This window comes from Carcharhinus amblyrhynchos, chromosome 12, assembly GCF_965287045.1.
Source record: "Carcharhinus amblyrhynchos chromosome 12, sCarAmb.v2.hapA, whole genome shotgun sequence".
In the NCBI taxonomy this organism is placed as follows: domain Eukaryota; kingdom Metazoa; phylum Chordata; class Chondrichthyes; order Carcharhiniformes; family Carcharhinidae; genus Carcharhinus; species Carcharhinus amblyrhynchos.
Window position 1 is genome coordinate 75,158,083 of NC_137335.1, and position 27,752 is coordinate 75,185,834.

At 46.8% G+C, this 27,752-nt stretch overlaps 1 protein-coding gene across 1 annotated transcript in view; it reads left to right on the forward strand.

Annotated features, from left to right (window-relative positions):
- The window catches only part of crim1 (cysteine rich transmembrane BMP regulator 1 (chordin-like)), a 207,191-nt gene that overhangs the window by 72,615 nt on the left and 106,824 nt on the right, over positions 1-27,752 (forward strand). The window contains exon 3 of the mRNA XM_080200734.1: positions 24,696-24,938. Within this exon, the coding sequence (XP_080056860.1) occupies positions 24,696-24,938 (243 nt within the window). The remainder of the gene's footprint in view (positions 1-24,695; positions 24,939-27,752) is intronic.

Here is a 27,752-nt window from a genome sequence, read left to right on the forward strand (position 1 = left end):
CACCAGCAGTGCTCACAGACAGAAAGTGCCAGGGCCCGCCCGGGTGCGATGCTCACCCCCCACCCCCCTCACCTCCACCCCCCCCCCCCCCCCCCCCCCCACCCCACACCCTCTGATTTGTCCTTAGCTGGCAGACACTGCAGTCGCTGCCCGACGCCCGCCCACCCGTGACTCAGCGATTGGGCGTTGAACGAGAGTGGACGTTGGAAGCTGGTCATTCTCTCACCTGCCGTGTGTGGGATCTTGCTGTGCGAGGTTCGGCTGCCGTCTCACAGCGTCCAGCTCACATGGAAAGTAGCATGGGACTGGGGTTTGCGAATGGGAGCTTTCCTCCTTCAGTGGAAAGGAACAGAGAGCTGTAAATGAGGAAAAGCAGCTGTAGGGAACACAGCAAAAAATAGAATCATGGAATCCCCCCGTAGGAGGCCATTTGGCCCATCGATTCTGCGCCGATCGCAATCCCACCTAGGCCCTATCCCCGTAACCCCACTTATTTACCCTGCTAATCCCCCCGATACTAAGGAGAAATTCAGGCGTGGCCAATCCACCTAACCTGCACATCTTTTGGACTGTGGGAGGAACCGGAGCACCCGGAAGAAACTGCCCCCCCCCCCCCCCCCCCACCCCCACCACCCCCACCTCTCATGTCCACAGAGGTTACGACAATGACATCCCTCTATTAAGCAGGTGGCCTCCCCCCCCATAGCTGGGTGTAGCTCAGTTGATGATCCGATAAATTGGGCCTCTAATTATGCTGATCAGCCATCCTCGGACAGGGCAACTCCTCTGCCTCCGGTCCCGCCACTGGAAACGTTCCGTAAGGGCCCCTTGCTATCTTTCCACCCGCCCCTCACCACCCCAATTTCCCAGCTCGCCCCTGCCTCCTGGGGATCACTGAAATCCTGGCCTTGTTGCCCTGGGGCAGTGTGCTCATGTCAGTGTCTTGCTCACCGCTGCTGTCCCAGGGCAAAGTCTTCGTTCTCCCCCGGTACCCTCCTTACTGCAGCCAGCGTGCAGCTCCCTCCGCACGATTCATCTGCAGAGCTGTAATGAATTTGGAAGGTCCAGGAACTGACCGCCAGTCACAGACTGAATTGACCCTCACAGGACGGGCACCAGCTCGCCTCCCAACCCCCTGGACTGTAGGCTGGGAATCCTTGTCGCTACCCGCAGAAGAGAGATGGAGACAGGATTGAGCACAGCCTGTCGCGCTCCCTGCTTCTGACTGGATTAACTTCGTCCCTGGGGAAATGTCTGAGCTGAGGTGGGGAGAGAGACACCTTCAGGAAAGATGGTGAGGTTAAAAATCAGCTGTGATCTAGCCCAAAGACGAAACAGGCTCGAGTGGCCGCAGTATGGTTAGCACTGCGGACTCACGGCGCCGGGGTCCCAGGTTCCATTCCGGCCTGGGTTACCGTCGGTGTGGAGTTTGCACCTTCTTCCTGTGTCTGCATGGGTTTCCTCTGGTGTTCCCGTTTCCTTCCACACTGCAAAGGAATGCGGGATAGACGGATTGGCTATATCCAGTTGACTCTGGTGTCAGGGGAATTAGCAGGGTAAATGTGTGGGATTATGGGAATAGGGCCTGGGTAGGATTCTGTCCGGTACAGACTCGATGGGCTGAATGGCCTCCTTCTGTACTGTGGGGTTTCTATTATTGAGGCTGAGTGACCTCCTCCTGTTGTTGAGAGAGAAAGCCAACCATAACCAAAAAAAAATCTTATAAACATCATAATATTTTTGTAACTTTCATTTTTAAGCAATGTGACTCTAGCTCCTCACATGAATTGAGGAAAGGACAGGGGTCTTGGCAGCTGGGGCCACTTCAACTCTTTTTAATCAAAAGAAGTAAACACGACAATTTGAAGAACTACAGACTGAGTTGAGTCCCTCATGTTTAGAACTTGGAAACCGTAGAAACCTTCAGTCTGGGTTTAACTTCCCCGTGAACCAGGCTCCCCCCTCAAAACGGACAGACAACCCCTCCCACCAACATCACCACGCACCCCCCTCCCCATGATTGTTCACATAACCCATTCCCTGGCCCCCAGGCACACAGCCCACACAGTCACCCCCCCCCCCGTCACCCTTACCACCCAAAGACTACAGTCTCTTATTTCAGCAGCGTTCCCGTTCTGCCCACCACTCCCCCACCTTCCCCCTCTTCCCACCGCCCCCCCACCTCCCCCCCCCAACCCCCCGCACCCCTGCCCCCAACTCTGGCACCCCCCCCCCGCCTCTGCAGCCTACTGGGGCCTCCTCCCCTGCGCCTTGAGGATCGGGGGCCTCGGAGTAGCGAGCCAGCGGTATTTCGACAGCACCAACCAAAGCAGATCGCACACAATAAACAGAAAACCACAAAACCCACCAAATTTAATTACAAGAAATGTCATCACAGAGAGAGTTTTCTACTAACATGACTGACCTCAGTAATATTGTGGTTTGACTTGCCGTGTACAGTGGTATCTGAGGGAAAATAAATCACTGCTCAGCATTTCTGACATTCCGTCTCTCAGCTTATGAGCTGAACTCCGCTGGCATTGCTCATGTACTAAATAGAAACCAGTTTGGAACTCATTTCTTGCTGCTATTGTCTCTCTGCTGGTCTCCCACTTTCTAATGCTGTTACGTCTCTAATTCTGTGTTTTTTTCAAGTTTTAAAAATGTATTTATTAGTGTCACAAGTAAGGCTTGTGTTAACACCGCAATGAAGCCACCGTGAAAATCCCCCCCAGGCGCTACACTCTGGCGCCTGTTCGGGTACACCGAGGGAGAATTTAGCGTGGGCCAGTGCACCTAACCAGCACATCTTTCGGACTGTGGGTGTAAACCAGAGCAGCCGGAGGGAAACCCACGCGGACACGGAGAGATTATGCAAACTCTGCGCAGACAGCGAATCAAACCGGGAATCGAACCTGGGTCCCTGGCACCATGGGACGGCAGTGCTAACCACTGTGCCGCCGTGCCGCCTTCTAGTCTTTCACTTGATGGCACTCGCGTTTTGTCTCATCGTCTCACTCAGTCCCACTGTGTAAATTTTTCTTTGCCTCCATCCCCCTCTTCCTGTATCTCTCTCTCATGCTCTACCCCCTCGTACTCTGTTGGGGGGGGGGGGGAGGGGGATTTTCCTGTCCCGCCCATGACGGGAATCAATCGTAGCGGGCGAGACACGGACCATGCACTTTGCTCGAGATTCTCCGGTTTTGGGGGCGAGTGCGGCTGAAAAATCCCACTCAGGACGTTCAGCCTTCTGATGGAAACCCATTCACTTGTTCTCCCTCCTTCCCTGTCTAGGCCTGCCCTTGTCTTGTATGTCGGGTACTCCCTCCCACCTTCGGGCCTCAACTGATCCACGAATTAGTGGCCTATCCTATCCTCTGTGGTAGGGCACTCTACATGACCCCCTCCCCACTCAGCATGGAACCACCCCCCCAATAACCTATCACCCCCCCCCCCCACCGTCCTTCCCCCTTCCAGTTTCTTCCCACAGTCCACAGATGTGCTGGGTTAGGTGCATCGACCATGTTAAACTTTATGCAACTTCCTTGCTGTGCCTCTCGATATACATAAAGCCCAGGATCCTGTGTGCTTTTTTAACCACTTTTTCAACCTGCCCTGTTGCCTTCAACAATTTGTAAAATTACATCTACAGGTCTCCCTGTCCCCTCCACCCCTTATCCCAACAAGAATCTATCCACCTCTGTCTTAAAAATATTCATAGACTCTGATTTCCTCTGAGTGAAAGAGTATCAACCCATCTCTGTTTTAAATGGGTGACCCCTTATCTTTAAACAGTGACCCCCCGCCCCCAGTTCTAGTTTCTCCCACAAGAGGACACATCCTCTCCACATCAGAGCCTGTCAATGCCCTTCAGGATCCTTATGTGCTTCAATCTAGTCATTTCTTACTCTTCTAAGCTCCAGCAGATACAAGCCTAGCCTGTCCCACCTCTCCTCACAAGGCAAGCCACCCACTCCAGCAATGTTAACATCCTCCAGCTGGATCTTTATCAATCACCTAAAGTTGGTTTTTCTCTGGTGGTTCTTAAGAAGGTCCCGTGTGCTTTTTTAACCAGATTCTCAACCTGCCCTGTCACCTTCAACAGTTTGTGAAACTATACTCACAGACCTCTGTGTTCCTGAACCCCCTTTAGATGCGAGTCCATTATTTTATGTTGCCCTTCCTTCTTCTTTTGACCAAGATGTACTACTTTGTACTTCTAAAGTAAAGTAAAAAAGGTTACTTATTAGTGTCACAAGTAGGCTTACATTAACGCTGCAATGAAGTCACTGTGAAAATCCCCTAGTCGCCACACCCCGGCGCCTGTTCTAGTACACCGAGGGAGAATTTAGCACGGCCAGCTCACCTCTGCAGCACGTCATTCCGTATGTTGGAGGAAACCCACGCAGACACAGGGAGAATGCGCAAACTCCACACAAACAGTGACCCAAAGCCGGGAATCAGACCTGGGTCCCTGGTGCTGTGAGGCGGCGGTGCTAATCACTGAGCCACCGTGCAGCCCCTATAAAAGGGAGAGAGAGAGGTTGTGGATGTTTAGCTGTGGCATTTCAGGGAATCATTTTGTGCTTTGGAGCTGGAAGTTGAGAAAGCGCTGAAAACTGTTGCTGGTGTTGGTGTTAATTGTGTTGGTGGTGAACCAGCTCCCAAACATCCCCCCTGCTCCTGATTTTGTGATATTAGCGCGTGGCCACAAGGGCAGGAGCGAGCGGCCCACTTATCCAGTGTCGCTAGTCGGTGTGTTTGTTCCTGTATGTTGGAGGAGAGCTCACACTTCAGCCAAAGCCCCTCAGTGTTGTGCGGTGCATTTATTTGTGACGCTTTTAATTCATCACCTCAAATTGCTTCCACTGCTGGTGACAGATCTGAAGCTAACTGTACTTCAGGCTAATATAAAACCCTATTTATGTTAATTGCTACTTGCAGCGAGAGCAGCTCTGCGTTAGACCCCAGTCTGTTTGCTGTTGAATCTCCCTCGTTTAGATTGCAGGACACATTCTTCGGCAGCGTGGATATGAATATTGTATTCTCATGTCCCACGGCAGGACCCTGGTCACACTTATCAATGCAGGTGGCACCAAATGAAATAAATGTTAGCGTGTCCCACTGACAGCATTGCCTCTATGGCTAATGTTCAGTCAAATATTTACCGTAGCGTAGGTACTGAAATAGGCCATTCAGCCTCTCACACCATAATCTGTACTTGATTTCATGGAAGTCAAAGAATCCCTACAGTGCAGAAGGAGGCCATTCGGCCCATCGAGTCTGCACCGACCCAGGACCTATTCCCAAAACCTCATGAATTTACCCCTCTAGCATACACATCCTGGGACACTAAGGGTCAACTTAGCGTGGCCAATCAGCCTAACCCGCACATCTTTGAACTGTGGGAGGAAACCAGAGCATCTGGAGGAAACCCACGCAGACACGGGGAGAATGTGCAAACTCCACACAGACAGTGACCCGAGCCAGGAATTGAACCCAGGTTCCCTGGAGCTGTGAGGCAGCAGTGCTAACCACTGTGCCCCCGTGCTGCCCCTAACCACCTTTGATCCAGATCTCTTGATGCCTCAACCTAATAGAAACCTGTCACACTCTACCTTGAGACTTCCACTCTCTTTTGTGTGAATATTTGTTGCCTGATTTCATTCTTGAATGGCTTTGTTGTCATTTTAAGATTGTGACCCATTGATCCAGAAGCCCCCATCAGGGGAAATAGCTTCTCCAGTTTGTACTGTATCTCATCCTTTTACCGTCTTAACATCTCAATCAGATCACGCCTGGTGGTGGCTGCTGTATGGTCAGTTCATTCATGGGCTCTGAGTCGCTGTGGCGACGTGTACTTTTACAAACATGTTGTAGCCGGGAGCTATGGGTAGTGATGGTAGAGGCTGCAACAATCTTTCCATCACATGGATAACCAGAATCTCTCCAGCTCTTAACCACCTGCCAGAGGGCAGCACAGTGATTAGCACTGCTGACCAAGGTTTTGGAGTTTAATTTAGATAAATGCGAGGTGATGCATTTTGGTAGATCGAACCAGGGCAGGATTTACTCAGTTAATGGTAGGGCATAGGGGAGAGTTACAGAACAAAGAGACTTAGGGGTACAGATTCATAGCTCCCTGAAAGTGGAGTCACAGGTGGACAGAGTGGTGAAGAAGGCATTCAGCATGCTTGGTTTCATTGGTCAGAACATTGAATACAGGAGTTGGGGCATCTTGCTGAAGTTGTACGAGACATTGGTAAGACCACACTTGGAATATTGTGTATAGTTCTAGTCACCCTATTATAGAAAAGATATTACTAAGCTAGAAAAGTGCAGAAAAGATTTACTAGGATGCTACCAGGGCTAGATGGTTTGATGACAAGGAGAGGCTGGATAGACTGGGACTATTTTCTCTGGAGCATAGGAGGCTTGTAGAGGTCTGTAAAATAATGAGGGCATAGATAAGGTAGATAGTCAAAATCTTTTCCCAAAGATAGAGGAGTCTAAAACTAGAGGGCATAGGTTTAAGGTGAGACAGGAGAGGTATAAAAGGGTTGAGAGGGACAATTTTTTCACTCAGAGGGTGGTGAGTGTTTGAAACAAGCTGCCAGAGGTAGTAGTTGAGGTGGGTAGAATTTTGTCTTTTAAAAAGCATTTAGACAGTTACATGGGTGAGATGGGTATAGAGGGATATGAGCCAAACGCAGGCAGTTGGGACTAGCTTAGTGGTAAAAACTGGGTGGCATGGACAAGTTGGGCTGTAGTGTCTGTTTCCATGCTGTAAACCTCTATGACTCAAGGCAGTTTGCATGGTCCTAAAGCCTAACTGTGGAGGTCCTGTGGTGCTGTGGGTAGCATCCCTGCCTCTGAGCCAGAAGTTCCAGCTTTGAGTCTCACCCCAGGAACTTGATGGCTGAGGAAGGCACATTCATAACTTGGTCAAACAAGTCGAGTGTTAACCTCCAAATCCTTCCAACATGCCAGTGGCTGGCCGTAAGAACAGGAGAGACTCCTGGTCAGCTACGCTTGATGTGGAGTTGCACCCCTCAAGATATTAGTCTCCAGTGAAAGATATTGACCTGTTCTGGGAATTACCAGCAATGGAAACAGATGAAAGTCTGCCTTGTTGCACCACTAGACACGGGAAGGGAATTGGAATGGAAAGCCTTACCAGCAAGTTGAATCTGCAGTTCGACGTTCTGATTATTTTAACTTCTAATTTATCCTAAGGAACTTCATTTATTTTAACTCATCATTATGAGATAAGAATGGAATTAATACGTAGATCATAGAATCCCAACAGTGCAGAAGGAGGCCATTAGGCCCATTAAACCAGCACTGACAACAATCTCTATCTGTGTAACCCTGTATGTTTACCCTGCTATTCCCTCTGACACTAAGGAGGATTAACAGAGTAAATGGCCAATGAACCTCACCCACATGTCTTTGGACTATGGGAGGGAACCAGAGCACCGACGCAGACATGGGGAGAATGTGCAAACTCCATGCGGCCACTCAAAGCCATAATCAAACCCGGCTCTCTGGCGCTGTGAAGCAGCCGCGCTAACCACTGTGCCACGTGCCACCCCAAATGAATAGTGGACCAGGCTGAAAGGACAGAATGACCTACTCCTGCTTCTATTTCCTCTGTTTCTATTGTGCGCACTCCACGCAGACAATCACCCAAGGCCAGAATTGAACTCAGGTCTCTGGCGCTGTGAGGCAGCACTGGTAACAGGAGGAGGTCATTTGGCCCTTCGAGCCTGCTCCACCATTCGTTACGATCATGGCTGATTGTCCAACTCAATAGCCTAAACCTTTTTCCCCATCCTATTCTCTCCAAGTGCTATATCTAGCCGCTTCTTGAATACTCTAGCTGTCTTTGACTAACCATTGTGCCACCATGCCGCCCATGATGTTGAGGGCAAAGTCAGCAAGGCTTCTGTTGGAACTTTGCAAGTGAAAGCATTGGCCGAAGATACAGCTGTAAAATTCTAACTCTGATTTCCCCAGTCTCTGTGCCACTCTCTGACTTTGTACTAATAAGAAGACACTCACATTGATCTGGGCTCATCCTTAAATGGAGCAGAGATTTTTCACCCATTGTGGTATCTGTCCTGACATGTTCATGCAGACAGTTGTCCCTTCAAAGTAATGAGGAAAATGACCTCTACAATGGAATTGTTTTCTTCTTTCAAAAAAATGCTTCAAATTTCCCTTCAGGCTAAAGGAACCCACACCCTCCCCTTCAAAAAGAATTCCTTGCAACCTACTTAGGCATATCCGCAGCCGGTTTAAATGCCTGGGCCTTGCAGCTGGTCTGGCGAATGCGCCAAGGTTAATGGTTTATTTTTGGATTTTTTCTTAAAGAATTCCCTGATAACTAATGACGTAGTGTAACACACACAAAAAAAAATGCAGTGAAAAATCTCCCAGCCACAGGGGAAAAGCAATCAACCTTCAAATAATTTTATTTCCACGTCCATTGTTTTTGTACCAGCTCGTGCAGAATTAAAATAATCAATTTCTCTTTGAGTATTCCCTCCTCTGTTCATCTCCCAACCTGAAAATGCAAATTGTTCAGTGCTTTGACTTCAGCTGTCTTAGCTGCCCATTGTCCCACCAGTCTGGGGTTAGAGATGGTAACCGTGCTCCAGGAGGTCATGGTGAGGTGAGTCATCACCTTACATTTAGAGCTTCAAATTTTCCAAAGGGAAGGCAATGGCCCAGTGGTATTATCGTTAGACTATTAATCCAGAAACATTGCAATGTCCATGTAAGCCTACTTGTGACAATCCCTCATGACAACCTCGCCAAGATCAACCAACTTAGCAATGGGACCTTCAATCCAATCTCTGTCACTGCTGTGTCACCCAATAAGTTGGAGTCAGCGCACCCTTTACAGTAGGACTCATGACAAAAGAGTTATTTTATGACCCAAATAGCAACCTGCATTTAGAAACATAGAAAACAGAAGCAGGAGTAGGCCATCCGGCCCTTCGAACCTGCTCCACCATTTATTTCATGACTGATCATCAAATTCAATATCCTGATCCTGTTTTCCTCCCATATTCCTTGATCCCTTTAGCTCCAACAGCTACATCTAATTCCATACTGAAATCACACAATATTTTAGCCTCAACTACATACCATGGTAGTGAATTCCACACATTCACCACTCTCTGGGTGAACAATTTTCTCCCCACCTCAGTCCAAAATGGTCTCCTCCTTATCCCCAAGGTATAACCTCTCGTTCTGGACTGCTCCACCATTGAACACATTCTTTTTGAATCTACCCTGTCGAACCCTGTTAGGATTTTATTGAGATCCCCTCTCACTTTTCTAAACTCTAGTGAATACGATCCCAACCGACTTAGCCTCTCTTCAGATGACAGTCCTACCATCCCAGGAATCAGCCTGGCAAACCTTCACTGCACCTCCTCCGAAGCAAGGATGTCCCTCCTCAGATAAAGTTTATTTATTAGTCACAAATAAGCCTTACATTAACACTGCAATGAAGTTACTGTGAAATTCCCCTGGTCGCCATGCTCCGGTGCCTGTTTGGGTCAATGCCCTTAACCAGCACATCTTTCAGATTGTGGGAGGAAGCCGAAGAAAACCCATGCAGACACGGGGAGAATGTGCAAAGTCCACACAGACAGTGACCCAAGCTGGGAATCAAACCTGTATTCCTGGCACTATGAGGCAGCAGTGCTAATTACTATGCCACGGTGCCACCCCCTAGATCAAAATGCACACAATACTTTAAGTGTGGTCTCACCAAGGCCTTTACAATTGCAACAAAACATTCCTAGTTCTGTACTCAAATCTTCTCACTATGAAGCCAATATGTAGAGGAATTCAAACATAAAGAGCCTTCAATTATATAAAACCTTTAACATGCAGAGACATCACAAGGCTCTTCACAGACTTTTATCAAACTGAATTTGACACCGAGCAGCACAAGTAGATGAAAGGACATATACAGTAGATTTTAAGGAAAATCTTGAAAGGGAGCAAAGTAGAGAGGCAGAGAATTTTCAAGTTTTTAAAGTTTTATAACATTTATTTATTCGTGTCACAAGTAGGTTTACGTTAACACTACAATGAGATTACTATGAAAATCCTTTAGCCGCATCACTCTGGCGCCTGTTTGGGTACACTGAGGATGACCAATGGTTTCTAAAGGAAATTGGTTGGGCACATGGAAAAAAAGTTTATTTTTATTGTCACAAGTAGGCTTACATTAATATTGCAATAACGTCACTATGAAAATCCCCTAAAACATTACGCAGGGCTTTAGCCCCTCACTATTTGCATTGCGAACCCTGCTGAAAAGTCCACTTGGGCGTCACGGTAGCACAGTGGTTAGCACTGCTGCTTCACAGCTCCAGGGACCTGTGTTCAATTCCCAGCTTGGGTCACTGTCTGTGTGGAATTTGCACATTCTCCTTGTGTCTGCGTGGGTTTCCTCCAGGTGCTCTGGTTTCCTCCCACAGTCCAAAGATGTGCAGGTTAGGTTGATTGACCATGCTATAATTGCCCTTGTCCTGAGATGAGTAGATTAGAGGAATTAGTGGGTAAGTATAGTATGTAGGGATATGGGGGTAGGTCCTGGGTGGGATTGTGGTCGGTGCAGACTCGATTGGCCAAATGGCCTCTTTCTGCACTGTAGGGTTTCTATGATTCTAATGATATGTGCAGCTCTTAGTCAAGGACGTACGTCAACAGTTTGGCAAGAGTTAGCAGAGGATGGAGTTGAAATACGTAGATGATAATGAAATAGGGAGTTTGGTTAATTCGTCAGAAGGGAGCCACAGTGATAGCACGGGGGGAAATGGGCTAAAACGTGACAGTTTAAAATCCTGTGTCAGCAAGTGCGGAGTGATATATTAGATTCAAAAAACGTAACAGTAATAACAATGCTGTGAGTGGAGAGAGGGTCGATGATGTGGAAGGAAGGAGGGGGTTGGAGGTTCAGATTCATGGCACAATAAAGACAGCACCTCAGGCTATAAAAAGCTAATGGAATCCCTCCACATTTGATCACAAGGGAAAGAGAGTATAAAAGCCAGGAGTTAATGATGAGTCTGGATAAAACCTTAAGACCTCAGTTAAAATACTGGGTGAAGTATTGACTCCATAGTACAGAAAGGATACTAGGCATTAGAGAGGGTGAAAAACAGATTGACTCGATGCTGTCTGTTACGAGGAAGAACAGGTATAAAGAAAGACTTGGAAAATTGCGTCTTTTTTTATTAGAACAGGTTGTGGGCAGTAATAGCCTGTTTAAAATGTTAGAAAGATGGAACAGAGCAAATCGAAAACAATTGCTCCCTGTAGTTCAGGGATCATCGATACAAGGTTAAATGTGAGAGATTTAGAACAGAGAGCTTGATATCTCTGGAATTTAATTCAATGGTTGGTGGTTGGGGGCAAAAATTTCCTATCAGAATGCAAGTTAGATTAGACAGAGGGATGAAGGAAAAGGGGAATAAAGGGACATGGGTATCAATTGGGATAAATGCGATTTGATCTATTTCCATCTATAGAGGTTAAATATCTATATAGGTTCTCTATATATAGGGGGTAAATAAAGCAAATCTCAAAGCATACTTACAATATCAAATCAAAATGATTAAAAGAATCAATGGCATTTATAGCCAAAGGAATAGAATGTAAAGGTAAGGAAGGATTGTTGCAATTGTACAAGGCATTGGTGAAGCCACATCTGGAGTATCGTGCACAGTTTTGGCCCCCTTATTTGAGGAAAGATGTCGTGGCATTGGACACAGTTCAGAGGAGGTTCACTGGATTGATTCCAGAGAATAGAGGTTTGTTGTATAAAGAGAGATTGAACAGTTTAGGTCTATACTCCCTGGAATTTAGAAGAATGAAGAGAGATCAAATTGAGATCTACAAGATGATAAAAGGTATGGATAAAGTAGATGTGGAGTGGATGCTTCCTCTTGTGGGGCATTCTAGGACAAGAGCTCTTAGTCTCAGGACAAGGGGTAGCAAATTTAAAACAGATTTGAGGAGAAACTACTACTTCCAAAGGGTTGTGAATCTGTGGAATTCGTTACCCCAAAGTGCGGTGGATGCTGGGATAGCGAATAAATCTCAGGAGGAGTTAGTCAGATTTTTAATTGGTAACGGATTGAAGGGTTATGGGGAGAAGGCAGGAAAATGGGGATGAGGAGCATATCAGCCACAATCGAATGGCAGAGTGGACTCGATGGGCCGAAGGGCCTAATTCTGCTTGTATATTTTATGAACTTATGAACACTCCACTGGGCATGGAACGTATCTATGTATCGGAGCACAAATGAAACCCTAGTTGATACCTGTATTTGAATACAACTAAACACTCAAATTAGTAAATGATTAGCCACTGCGGGGGGGGAGGTTTCTTAGAAGATGGACCAGTGATGAAGAGGGGAAGATGGAAAACTTTGAACGAAGTTTTGGAGAGGAGACAAGTTCTCATTTCGTACAGTCAAAACTTCTGCTTATTTCCCAACCAACAAACGTCAAGTTAAAATAAAGAAGCCCGGAGGTCAGATGTGTTTGGCTGACCTCGTAGAAGCAGCAAACATATCAGAACAAAATGATGACTGAATCACAACAGCAACATAAATAACAAGTGTTTCGGACAGAAAAAAAACCATCAACAGAATTTCAATTGGATTTCCCCTCCACTGGAACAATGCAGCCTACACCCATAAGAAATTGTATATTAGAAATATATCATTTTAAACCCATGACTTTGACTTCCTATTGGAAGTGGGGTAAACCAGACAAATGTGAGCTATCAGATTCTGGCACGCACAATTAATGTACCTATCGTATCTCGCCACATTATGGTGCACAGTATTCTCAGGACTATTGAAAAGATTTTTCTTTATCCTCCCCACCGCTGCCTATCGCCCCCCCCCCCCAACCCACCCACCCACCCCTACTACCACCCATGCGCCCCCCTTGCCCCAATCCCTCTGTGAAACCTGCCTGCCGAATTGTCTTGAGCTCTGGAGTGGGAGATGAGGTCAGGTCACGGTTGTTTATGTACTCTGTGTTTCCTCCCCACTGTGGGATAATGCTGGAAGGTAGCGAAGGAAGATTGGCAACGTTTCCAGCACTTCCTCCCAGCAGCCAAGATTACAGGCTTGAGAGTAGCTCGCTGCTGCTTGCCGCTGCACCAGTTTGGCCAGAGCTGCCTCTCGCGGTGATAACAATAATGTTAACACTTCCATTACATGCCGCTTATTACATCAAAATTACCACAATTCTGTTCAACACTATGAACTCGAGCAGAGTGAGTGTTACTGTGCAGAGAATAACTGCACTGACAGCATTGAGGCAATTTTTTTTCTTCATTCATGGGGCCCGGGCGACAGTGGCTGGCCAGAATTTATTGCCCATCCCTAATTGCCCTTGGAGGGCAGTTGAGAGTCAACCACATTGCTGCGGCTCTGGAGCCACATGTAGGCCAGACCAGGTAAAGACGGCAGATTTCTTTCCCTAAAGGACATTAGAGAACCAGACGACTAGGCTGAGGGAGGAATGTTGGTCCGGGGCAGGTATTGAATGCTTCTTTGAGTAATGCCATGGGGTCTCCAGTATCCACCTGAGCCCCTTGAAGGTTCAAGCTAGAACACAGTCTTACATCTATTGTCCATTACGTTCAATCCCTGCAGAGAGTCGGATCTGAGAGGTGCCCCAGAAGGTGTGCAGGGGGATCCAGTGGAAGTCCTCATGCAAGGACAGCATGGAAAATGCGTGGGAAGTTCAAACTTCTGATGGGCAGTCACCCTGCACTGGGAACCATCCAAGCCTTTGATTTAAATCCGAGATTTTGGGTGGTTCCAACTGTTTTAGCAGAATATTTAACTACCCCCTGAGCCCCAACTACCCTCTCCACCCTCTCAACTACACTCACAGCACCCCTCCCCCGACTATCCCCCCCACCAAATACTCTCCTCAATCCCCTCAACTATTCCCCCTGACCACTAGACAACCCTGCGACTACAGCCCCCCAACTCCCCAACTTCTGATCCCACTTCCAGACCACCATACTATCCCCTACTACACCTCCCCCCCCACCCTCCACTGTCCCCACCCCTGCAACTTACTCAGCCACCCTGACCTCTCCTCCCTCCTCTGACCTATCCTAACCCCCCCCCCAGTCCATGCTATTCTTCCTACCCCACCCTGATCCATCCTATCCAACCCCACCCAACTCCCCCAACAACCCCTTAAATCCCAATGTGGCTGGGGCCTTCAAACTTAGTTTATTTATTAGTGTTACAAGTAGGTTTACATTAACACTGCAATGAGTTTATGGTGAAAATCCCCTAGTCGCCACACTCCGACGCCTGTTTGGGTTCACTGAGGGACAATTTAGCACCTAACCAGCACATCTTCCGGACTGCCGGAGGAAACTGGAGCACCTGGAGGAAACCCACGCAGACACAGGGAGAAGGTGCAGACTCTGCTCAGACAGTGACCCGAGCCAGGAATCAAACCCGAGTTCCCGGCGCTGTGAGGCAGCAGTGCCAACCTCACAGTGAGCCAGCCCTAATCAGAAGGCGGGGTGAGAAAGGTGAGGCTGCATTGCAACCTAAGTGTGGCAGTTGGATAGAGTACACAGTTTCTCACATAGTCTGCTTTATGAGCACTGTACTCTCTACCCCTGTGGCAGCTCTGGGCCTCCAATGGTTACATTTCATAGCGAGCTGCACAGGCACGTGAGAACATTCAGTATGCACTCTCGTCCAAAATAAGGTGGGGTAGATTGGCATACAAGAAAATAAACTGCGTACACTGGGCTCTTTGGGAAAGTTGTCAGATTAAGATCTCAGTGTGTTCCAAACGCACGCCGTTTCAATTATTGGCACTGAAATCAGGGTTGGATGTGTGTTTTGAGGTTGCCTTCCCACCCCCTCTGCCCTCCCGGGAGCTATTCAGCAAGTGTGTTCCAGTCAGAGACGCTGTGTTCTTTATTTGAATGTGGTCCCTTAAAGCGTGAAGGTCCAGAGGGAAGCCAAAGTGAGACGGCACGTCGGATCTCTCTAGAGCTGTCCCTCATCAGAGTCGCAGAATGTTGACTCCGAGGAACCAGTGGAGTAAGAAAGGGGGCAGTCCAGTCATCAAACTCATCCTCTCCAGAGCAAGAGGCAGGAGCTCCCTTTGAGCTGTCACCTTCCTGAGAACTTCCCACTCACCCGACGTAAGCCCTGAAAGCTTGTGGCATTTGCTACCAAACAAACCTGTTGGACTTTTATCTTCCTGATCCCCATCCTTTCCGTTGTCTCTTATTAAATACGCCACCAGTTCCCAAACGAGATCCAGGGATAACAATTTTTGACTGGCTTTGTAAATCTGTTTGTTTCTTTTGTTTTTTTTTATTGGAGATGCTGCCAAGCAGTCTTGAACTGTCGATGTATTACACATACCTGTGTACCTGCTGAGAATTCATCATTCCAGTCAGCATTTCAGCTCAGAGTAATTGTAACAATAAATAAGGCAACAGAGACCTTCCATTTGTCAGAAAATGATAAACAGTGACAGACATACTCATTTTTACAATTCCCGTGTCTGCGCCTGGATTAATTATTCATGGTCAGGATTAGAATAAAATAGATTTTTGGGGGGAAAATACAAATGCTTTCACATTTCATTATGCCGTTAATTATATCAGTTGAAGGAAAGCTTTTCCTATTAACCCAATGCCCAAAAGGGCATAATACATCCTCATTTAATACTACGAGAGCAAGTTAGAACCCACGTTAACCATGTAGTCAGATACACTGGGCAGGAGCAATTGTTCATTATTTTGCCAATGCTAACAAGTCTGCCCTTTAAGTCCTAAAAAAACAGGAGAACGAATCACAAAGAGTCCAGCGACTAATTAAGGATTTAATTTGTTTGTTGTGAGGTAATGGCTACTGTTAATTACAGAGAGAGTGGTACAGATAGTTCAGTTTGCAGCATGTCAGACTGGGAGATTGCTGCACTGGGACAGGGCAGAGATGTCAAGCGAATTGACACCTTGCTATCACTTGCTTTCGCACAAGGGCGGCACAGTGGTTAGCACTGCTCCCTCACAGCACCAGGTTCGATTCCCAGCTTGGGTTACTGTCACTGCGGAGTCTGCACCTTCTCCCCATGTTTGCGTGGGTTTCCTCTGGGTGCTCCGGTTTCCTCCCGCAGTCTGAATGACCTGCTGGTTAGGTGCATTGGGCCATGCTAAATTCTCCCTCAGTGTACCCAAACAGGTGCTGGAGTGTGGCGACTAGGGCATTTTCACAGTAACTTCATTGCAGTGTTAATATAAGCCAACTTTTGACACTAATAAACAAACTTTAAGGTTAAAATCCACCCCTTGAAGTTCCAGTGCAGGGGTACGGACATTCAGGCTGAGACAGGCCACTCGTATTTCCTATGCTGTTCCCAGTGTCTGAGCTGCAGTGGGATTTACAGACCCACCCCACTAACACACACGACTGATTGCTTTGCAGGGGCCACGCAATGGGACCTGGGCATCTTCAGCTGGAAGGGTTGCCCTGTTCAAAATTCAGACGCTGCCCATTTTAGTTTCCACTCAATGGAAAAAATAGTGGAGCGAAGCAGGGTGGTCCCGAGGGGCATTTACTGTCAATTACTTGTTTAGTGAAAGGAGTGAACGAGGGCAGCGTTAAAGTGGCATTGAAATGTTTGAGGAGCTGCTGATTTGAATGGTCTTTTTCTCCCTCTCTTAAGAGAATGTTGCTAACCAATTTAGGTTGGCATGTCATTGAGTCTTCCATCCCTTAAATTACTGCATTTAATTAGGCATCCTTGTTTAATTTGTTAAGGCAACTTCATGCAATGAGGTATAATTTAAAAAAAAACTCAAAACAGACTAACCAATTCCTTTTTTCCTTTATGACAGAAACCTTCAACTGAAACCAATTATTGCGCTCTGCTGGTTGGCTTCATTTTCCAATTGCCTGGTTTTTAAAGTAGAAACTGATTGACAATATACCAAAGGTTAATTGCCCCAAATTTACACACACACACATAGTCCTTGATCACTTCAGGTGCCAATGCTTTCATCAATACCAAAAAGAGGAAAATGAAACAGAAAATTAGATCTTTGTCAGTGGTCCCATTAAAGCTAATTGAAATGAAGGGCCCAGTGGATCTGTGCACCAATCAGCACTTTTCTCTCAAGGCTATTAGAAAAGGCTTGAGGTCACCTCTCCTCTCCCACAAAGCAGAGAAGAACGATTTCAATTCGCTGCATTGGCTACTAAAAATAGCTGGAGGGAGGGTGGGGAGAGTGCATTTTTTTTTAATTCACTTGTGGGTCACGGGCATCACTGGCTGGCCAGCATTTATTGCCCATCTCCAGTACTGAAAGGCTGGCTTCACCATTTCAGAGGGCAGTTGAGAGCCAATCTCATTGCTGTGGCTCTGGAGTCACATATAGGCCAGACCGGGACAAGGATGGCAGATTTCCTTCCCTAAAGGACATTACTGAACCAGTTGGGTTTCTCCAACAATCAGCATGGTTGTCAGTAGATTCCTCATTCCAGAGAGTTTTTAATCGAATTCAAATTCCATCATCTGCCGCAGTGGGATTATGAACCCAGGTCCCCAGAACATAAGCTGAATTTCTAGATTGATAGTCTAGCATTAATACCACTAGGCTATCGCCTCCCTTTTAGGAAGAGGGGAGAATGTGGTGTTTGAGCCTCTCAGTTGTAGTTCAGTAAAGGAGACACAAGTTCAGCTTCTTCATAAACTACCTTCATTTCTTTGATCCAACTCCACGTGCAATTCTCTATCAATACCCAGTGCCACCTGCAGCCCCTTTATATATCAATGACTTCTATTGAATAATTGACATCAAATTAGGACTTAATTGGAAGGCCTGTTCACTCATTCCTAACATGTGGCAGTGGTTTCCAATCACACACTTCACTTTGACTTGTCCTCTTGCAATTTCTCATCCTCGGTTGAGCTACGTCAGATGTGGAGGATGAGCACTCCCGCCTCAGAACCCCAGAAACTCCCACCTCCGCTCTAAATATAAAAAATGATGGTAAAAGTTTTTAACACATATATAAAGAAGAAGAGACTGGCTAGAGTGAATGTTGGACCCTTGGAGGATGAGAGGGGGAATTTAGCAGTGGGTAACAAGGAAATGGCTGAGGCTTTAAATAAGTTTTTTGTGTCGGTCTTCAAGGAGGAGGACACAAATAGCTTGCCGAATATTAAAGACAGAGGGATGGTAGGATATGAGGTCCTTAATGCAATTACTGTCACTAGAGAGGTAGTGCGGAGAAAGTGTGAAAGTGGAACTGATCCACTTCAGATCAGCCGTGATCTTATTGAGTGGCGGGGCAGGCTCGAGGGGCTAGATGGCCTACTCCTGCTCCTATTTCTTATGTTCTTATGAACCTCTACCCTTTAAAGCCCCCACCCTCCATGAGAAGAAGGTCGACTCCTGCCACCTCTTACAATAGCTGCCATTCATCCAAGCCTGGCCCCACAGCTGCCCCCACAATCAGTTTTGCAATTCGGTGTTCCTGGAGGGGAGTTTCACCCAGTGAGCTCACGCACCAGAAGCACGGGTGGTGTTGCGAGCTGTCCCAACCATTTAAATAGTCCATATGCCAGATGCCAAAAGGCATTCCCAGAGAGCAGGTCCTCCCTATCAACTCCGTCCCTAAAGCTCTACAGATTACGCATAGCACAGACACATTTTAGAGGGATGGGGGAAAGGATAAAGTTGGTAAGTGTGATTATATCACTGGACTAGTAATTCAGAGAACTCCTGGACTGATTACCCTGATGCAACTGAGGGAATTTAGATTCACTTCATTAAACAAGTACATCTGGATTTCAAAAAGACTAACGTTGGACTAACATCAATATTGGTGCCCATGAAATTAATGGATTGTCAGGAAAACCCATCTGGTTCACTAATGCCCTTTAGAAAAGGAAATCTGCCATCTTTACCCCGTCTGGCCTTTATGTGATTCCAGGCCCAGAGCAATGCAATTGACTCTTAATTTAGCAATTAGAGAGGGACATGAAATGTTGGCCTTGCCAGTGGTGCCAACATTCTGTGAATGAAGAAATAATGAGAAAGTCTTGTAAGCAGGCAAGGTACTCCCAAGGAGGTCCTCACCGTGCCATTGTGGGTTGATGCTCTTGCACTGTGGCCCCAGTGCGTGGAAAGTCCCAGGATTGTTCCCTGTCCCTGCTGATGGTTGAGATACCACAATGTGCCTCAGTGCCCCTGGAGAGCTGGAATCATAGAATCCCTACAGTGCAGAGGGAGGCCAGTCAGCCCATTGAGCCTGCACCGATGACAACCCCACACAGACCCTATCCCCATAACCCAGCATATTTACCCTTCCGATCTCTCTGACACTAAGGATCAATTTAGCATGGCCAATCAACCTAACCCGCACATCTTTGGAGCATGGGGGGAAACTGGAACACCCAGAGGAAACCCACACAGATACGGGGAGAATGTGCAGACTCCGCACAGACAGCCACTGAGGCTGGAATTGAACTCAGGTTCCTGGCACTGTGAGGCAGCAGAGCTAACCACTGTGTTGCCATGCCACCCCCTAGTTCCCTAACAGGTTCCCATTCCTGTTAGCTGCTGGGCATTTGCACATACATGTGAATGCCATGTTCTGGATCAGATGCAGCTATAAAAATAGCCAAGTAGCAACAAAAAGGACAACTGGCCCCAGTGAAATTGTATCCCACAGAGAGATAGTGTCCACAAGAGTGGAGGAGAAGATAGTAGCAAGAGAGGGAATTGAAAATAAAAATTTCTACAGTGTTTAATTTTCCTCAAGGGTGACATAGGAGGCATTGCTCAGTTGCCAGAAAGGGAATTGGGGAAATGCGAATAAAGCAAGACTGAAATTTGAAAGTCAAATTCCATTCCTATCCTTTGGAAGATTTATCATTATGGCAACATAATCACTGGAGCGTGGTACTTCATCTGCATTTATGAAATGTGTGTCAGAATCCAATCTAGCTCAATGTCGGTGGAGATGTCAGGTGGTAAAATTGGTTTTTGCGACCATTATCGGGGGCATGTCCCACTGGGCCACGTTGTTTGGTGAACAGAGAAAGGGCAGCGGCAACACCTCAGCGATGGTTTACAATGTGGCTGTGACAGGAATGGGGTTAAGGGCATCATTTATGGATGGCACCAAGCAATTTATGTTGGTGTGCAGAGTCCCGGTGGGAGCCAAATTGAGGTTTGAAGTTGCTTTTGGGTCTCATGCTTTTTTTTGTGCATAAGGAAGATTTTGATCCATCGAACGGGCCATGATGGATTGTGTAAATGATGAGAATATTGGCCTCAGATTCTGTAGACAGAGCTGTGGTAGAATGCCCTTAACAGTAATCCCAGTGATCACTGACCTTCCTTGTGAGCCCATCCAGGCACAGCTAAGCTAACAAACTTTGGCTTCCTGTCACAGATTCTCAATCCCTTCTCCAGCACTCAGCCAGTTTTTTGTCCCATATTTATCATCATTTATTTTCTTCGAACCATTCCGCACAGAAGGAGGCCATATGGCCCATCACACTATACCATCACTTCAAAAGGACTATCCAATTAGCCTCATCCTCCTCCCCATCCCCAGCACTGCTTTTACTTTGCAAGGAGATAACACAATTCCTTTCTGAAAGTTATCATTGAATCAGCTTCCACTAACCTTTCAGACCTGCATTCCAGATAACAACTCGCTGTGTTTTAAAAAAAAAGTTTATTCTCATCCCACCTCTGGTTCTTTTCATATTCTAAATCCCCAACTAGAATTTCAGTGACTCTCTGCGCCATCACTTTCAGCATCACCTCCTTCCCATCTCTTCCAAAAGGCCTTGAGTTACAGCACTACGAGTGTCGCCAGCACTTAAAGACAAGTTCTTCTTGGCTCAGTCTCAGTGGCGTGTGTTGAGCTGCCTACAACTGTGTAGGAGGTCAGTAGACATCCAAGTCAGACCCAATCCTGTCCACATACCCACACACGTACCATTTTCACTTTTCCCTGGACCAGGATCATCATAGATTCATAGAATCTTCCAATGTAGAAGGAGGCCATTCAGCCCATGAGTCTGCACCTATCACAATTCCAACCAGGTCCTGTCCCCATAACCCTATGCATTTACCCTAGCTAATCCCCCGACACACAGAGGCAATTTAGCATGGCCAATTCACCTAACCCTCACACCTTTGGACTGTGGACAGAAACCCACACAGACATGGGGAGTGTGCAAACTCCACACAGGCAGTGATCCCAGCTGGAAAATGACCATCTTATTGTTGTCAGATTTGCAGTGTTGACCATCACTGAGTGTGGGCATGAACGTCCCATCACTGAGTGTGGGCATGGACGTCCCATCACTGAGTGGGCATGGATATCCCATCACTGAGTGTGGGCATGGACGTCCCATCACTGAGTGTGGGCATGGACGTCCCATCACTGAGTGTGGGCATGGACGTCCCATCACTGAGTGGGCATGGATATCCCATCACTGAGTGTGGGCCTGGACATCCCATCACTGACTGTGGGCATTGTCGCCTGTTGTCCTCTAGCCGTGTACCAAAGTTCTCAATGAGGCTCTGGGTGTTCCAACTCAGATCACCAAGCAATGAAGTTGAGAAATGCAGCCTAGACTTTATAAGCTTTCAAATAAAGAAACACACATTATAAATGGTGTCCCTCTAACCCTGAGTTTGAGCCAATATATTTATATATCTGGGCATAGGTGAGTCCCGAGTTAATGTCCCCTTCCTTACTACAGTTAAACACCCAATTACAATACAATTAACCCTGGGTACTCATGGATATTATTTTTAAATGTTGTTTTGCCTGCCACCATTTGAATCTCAGGTGCACTGCTGGCATTTTGCCCAGCAAACACCAAACTGTCTGGTGGCTCCGACGGAGGGTCATCCAACCTAAAAACATTGGCTCCATTCTCTCTCCGCAGCTGCTGTCGGACCCGCTGAGATTTTCCAGCATTTTCTCTTCTTGTTTCAGATCCCAGCATCCGCAGGATTTTGCTGTGACCAAACTTTTGACCTCCTCCACTTTCTCTGTCTTCACCCACTTCAATCCTCTAGTTCCACCCAACTGTTCACATCCCCACCTCCCCACCCCCCCCCCCCCCCCCACCGCCCCCCACCCCCAACTCTCTCTCTCTCTCTGTAGAGTTTTGGGAACATTTTTCTTTGTTTTAGAATATTGGATTAATGTGAAAGGTTGTGGTTTTATCTCTCTGCTGAACCGTAAAGGTCTGTGTTCACTGAAACCTAAACAGACCCCAGGCTTAGTTAGCATGTGTCAGGATCTGTAAAGTAAAACAGTTGCTCAGAATTAAGGCTAAGTCCTAACTTGCTTGACAAGTGTTTTGTTTATGCCATAGTTACTAATCACTGCAGGAAGTGGCTGTTGACTTATTAAGCCCCGCATTTGGAGAGATGCAGCTGTTATTTATATCCTTTCTCTTCCAGTTCCCTTCACTTTGCTTCCATCCTTCTTTTCTCCTCCCAAGGATGTTGTTGTCCTTTGCTGGAGTACAACCTCCTAGGTAGTTGTAGCCTCCTGAAGTCTCACGCAGCTGGTGATTTATCAGGTGGGAATGTTGGCAAGCTATTCAGCTAGGAGAGTAGGGAGGACAGCCAGACCCAGTCCTGTCTTCACCCATTGCTGTAAAAAGTCTGATAACACCAGGTTTAAGTCCAACCAATTTATTTGATAGTAAACTCACTAGCTTTCAAGGTTTCTCTCTTTTTCAGGCATTCACCCATTGCTCCCATACGCACGTTTCATCACGTTGATACTAATTGCATGTTGCCTGGTAGGTATGGATATGATCGGCGCAACTTGTGGGCCGAAGGGCCTGTTTGTGCTGTAGTGTTCTATGTTCTATCACTGGTCATCAGGGGCGACACTTCTCCTCCTTGACCTGATGGACCACAACCAAGTGGAAGTCACATTCACCCCACACAAGTGTTAGGCAATGACCCTCTCCAACAAGAGAGAATCTATCCTCCTCCCTTTGTCATTCAATGGTGTTATCGTCGCTGAAAACCACCCCCCCCCACTATCAATATGTTGGGGGTTACCATTGATCAGACTCTTAACTGGACCAGATAAACACTAGGGCTATAAGAGCAGATCAGAGGATAGCATTCTGTAGGGAATAACTCACTTCCTGATTCTCCAAAGCTTATCCACCATTATAGAAATCCCACTGTGCCATTCAGCCCATCGAGTCTGCTCCCACAACAATCCCACATAGGCCCTATCCGCTGTCACCTCACATATTTACCCCACTAATCCTTCTAACACATCCCGGGACACAAAGAGGCAATTTAGCATGAACAGTCAACCTAATCCGCACATCTTTGGAGTATAGGAGGAAACTGGAGACCTGGGGAAAACCCACGCAGGCACGGGGAGAATTCCACACAGTGACCCAAGCTGAGAATCGAACCTGGGTTCCTGGAGCTGTGAGGCTGCAGTGCTGACCACAGTGCCACCATGCTGCCCTGACACAAGTAATACAAGACATGAATCAGGACTGTAATGGAATCCTCTCCACTTGCCTGGTTGAGTGTGGCTCCAACAACACTCAATGAGCTCAACACTATCCAATACAAAGCAGACTGCTTGTTTGGCACCCAACCTGCTAGATTAAACAGTGACTTCCCCCACCACTGGTACACTGTGATAGCAGTAAGAAGCCTTACAACACCAGGTTAAAGTCCAACAGGTTTATTTGATAGCAAAAGCTACTAGCTTTCGGAGCACTGCTCCTTCATCAGGTAGGTGGGAGTTCTGTTCACAAACAGGGCATAAAAAGACACAAACTCAATTTACAAAATAATGGTTGGAATGTGAGTCTTTACAGATAATCAAGTCTTAAAGATACCGACAATGCGAGTGGAGAGGGGTTAAGCACAGGTTAAAGAGGTGTGTATTGTCTCCAGACAGGACAGTTAGTGAGATTTAAGACTTGACCTTTAAGACTTATCAGTTGACTTTGATTGACTGCACCACCAACAGGAGGCACCCAAGGGTGGCAGCTCACTGTGTCAATGAGACGACAGGCAGGTTGAGGAGGGCAGTGGCAGAACCACCCCAGCAAGTGCAAATTGGATCAATGTTGTGCAGAATCTGAGGACTGGACAGTGTAACATGTCTTCCTAATACAATAAAATCTTTATTATCTGGCACGTTCTGGGGATGGGCATTGACAGTTAAGTATAAGTGTTGGTTAATGGGGAGATACATGACTCCAGACACAAGGATTTTCCATGCCTTCCAGTGGTTCCACCAGTCAGTGGCCATTTGTGTTGTGCGATGGCCACAGGCTGAGGATCTTGCCGTGGAAAGGAGGTTGGGCGGGGGTGGGGGGGCACCTTTGGCATAATTGGAAGATCCCGCCAGCAGGAAAGGCTGGAAAATCTCTTCATTTTGGCACAATAACTAAAACTGACCAATAATTTCAATGTAAAACCCTAAACTACAGCCCCTGAGCAGGTGTAATCTATTAGCATTGTGAGTTGTTGGAAATTTGGATTGATTAAGAATCCTGTTTGAGAGAGAATCAGATAACACAAAGTTCACTGCCTACCCTGACTTCTTATTTTTCAGAAGAAAAGCCAGACTGCTCCAAAGCCAGGTGTGAGGTCCAGTTCTCCCCCCGTTGCCCGGAAGACTCCATCCTGATTGAAGGCTACGCCCCTCCTGGCGAGTGCTGCCCCCTCCCCAGCCGCTGCGTGTGCAACCCAGCTGGCTGTTTGCGGAAAGTCTGTCAGCCCGGATACCAGAGTATTCTCGTTTCCAAAGCATCAGGAAAGCCGGGGGAATGCTGCGACCTATACGAATGCAAGAAAGGTTTGGGAAAAGAATTACTTAATTTCAGTTCAAATTATTGGAGGAGGACGCAAATATAATGCTGGCTGTGTTACGCAATTGATAATTTCTTTGTTGTTTGGTTTTGTGGGAGCCTTTCTCTGGGTGTTAATAACATTTAACGAGAGAATGTTTGAAAAATCTTACAGATGCACCCACTTCCTATGTCAGTTTGTCTATTGCAAATTCACATCCAGTCAATATTTATAGTGAATACTGCCTATGTAAACTCGTTAACCTGTAAATATACCCTCCCGCCAGTGGTGGCAGTAAAGGGCTCAACTTCGTTGGAACCAATTCAATTTCTTGGCTTCCCAAATTGCCATACCTGTACTAAAGAGTTACAAGAAGACATAGAAAGTGTAAATTTAAGATAGGGACTTGCATCTTCACACAAATGTCTACTGCCTTCTTTTCATTCCTTGTTGGCTTTCGGTAATCTTGTATCGGAATGACTTCTACTGAAATGAAAACTTGAGAGGGATGTGTAACTGGCGGTCAATCCACTATTGCCCTCTTTCTACCACTGCCAAATATTGTGATTAGCCCCCCCCACTTCCCTGCACGGTGCGTGCAATCATCTTGCCTCTTACATCCACTAACATTTCAGTATAATAAAAGGAGAGAACTGCCATTATTTAATGCTTTGATTTTCACCCGCTCCGGCGACCCAAAATTTACAATCTCTCACCAATCTACCGACTTGCATCAACGTGGCAATTAATCTCTGAATGAGCTGAGGTGTATTTCCTTTCAGAAGTTAGGCTTCCTACTCTGAAAGGCAGGAGGCGGGTGTGTGGGGGGGAGATGTAAAAGCTCAGCTTAAAGCATAGCTTCACCTTCCCAATATTATAATAGAATTCCTGCAAGGTTTTTTTTTTCTATCACAGTTTCATTCAGGAGAATCTCTGCAGAGATTACTGGGTATTTATGTGGTGTGTGACATGAAGCTCAAAGTTACCTTACAGATCTTCTGCCTTCTGAAACCCTCAAATATATTACTAAAATAAAGCTCTCGCTGTTATTTTTTCTCAAGAATTTGCTGGAGGTTTAGATTTAAAGACACAACTATGCTACCAGCTCACCAATGCACCGGCCCATGAACTGGGCGAATGTGAATCTGGGCGGTTTGATGGTGTGGTGGTATTGTCACGGGGCTAGCACTGAGGCAGCCTAGCCTAACGTTCTGGCACAATGAGTGCCATTCCCGCCATGGCAGATTCAGTCGATAAACCTGGAACATAAAACTAGTCTCGGTAATGGTTATTGATTAAGTTAAAATCCACCTTCCTTTAGGGAAGGAAACCTGCCTTCCTTACCCGGTCTGGCCTATGTGTAACTCCAGATCCACAGCTCTGACGAAGGATCGTCTAGACTCGAAATGCTGTCTCTGTTCTCTCTCCGCAGATGCTGTCAGACCTGCTGAGCTTTTCCAGCATTTTCTGTTTTTGTTTCAGATTCTAGCATTCGCAGTATTTTGCGTTTATCCCCAGCAATGTGGCTGACTCTGAATTGCCCTCTGATATGGCTTAGCAAGAAACTCAGTTCAAGGGTAATTATGGATGGGCCACAATGATTTGATTTGATTTATTATTGGCACATGTGTTAATATAGAGTGAAAAGTATTGTTTTTTGCACACTATGCAGACAAAGCATACTGTTCACAGAGAAGGAAAGGAGAGAATGCAGGATGTAGGCCATCAGGAGCCTCAAGCCTGCTCCGCCATTCGATAAGATCATGGCTGATCTTTTTGTGGACTCAGCTCCACTTACCCACCCGCTCACCATAACCACTCATTTCTTTACTGTTCAAAAATTTATCCATCCATGCCTTAAAAACATTCAATGAGGTAGCCTTAACTGTTTCACTGGGCAGGGAATTCCACAGATTCATAACCCTTTATGTAAAGAAGTTCTTCCTCAACTCAGTCCTAAATCTGCTTCCCCTTATTTTGAGACTATGTCCCCCAGTTCTAGTTCCACCCACCAGTGGAAACAACTTCCCATGGAGTTGGGGGTAGGGTGTTAGCGTGGATAGGGGATTGGCTGTCAAATAGGAGGCAGAGAGTGGGAGTCAATGGGTGCTATTCGGATTGGCGGTTGGTGACTAGCGGAGTGCCCCAGGGGTCGGTGCTGGGGCCTCAGCTATTTACCATTTATATAGATGATCTGGAGGAGGGAACCGAGTGTAGGGTGTCGAAATTTGCCGATGACACCAAGATTGGGGGAACGGCAAATTGTGCGGAGGGTGTGGAGAGTCTGCAGAAGGATCTAGATAGGCTGGGCGAATGGGCCAGGAAATGGCAAATGGAATTTAATGTTGGCAAGTGCGAGGTGGGAATAATGGTAGGAAGGACTATTACTTACGGGGCGAAAAACTGCAGCAGGCGACGGTGCAGAGGGACCTCGGGGTCCTTGTGCATGAGTTGCAAAAACGCAGCCTGCAGGTGCAGCAGGTGGTCAGGAAGGCTAATGGGATGCTGGCCTTCATAGCGAGGGGGATTGAATATAAAAGTAGGGAGGTCTTGCTGCGGCTGTATAGGGCATTGGTGAGGCCGCAGCTGGAGTACTGTGTGCAGTTTTGGTCGCCATACTTACGCAAGGATATTTTGGCCTTGGAGGGAGTGCAGAGGATGTTTACTAGGCTGATGCTGGAGTTGAGGGGGTTGAGCTATGAGGAGAGGCTGAATAAACTAGGCTTGTACTCGTTAGAGTTTAGAAGAATGAGGGGAGATCTCATTGAGACGTATAAGATGATGAATGGGATGGATAGGATAGAGGTGGAGAGACTCTTCC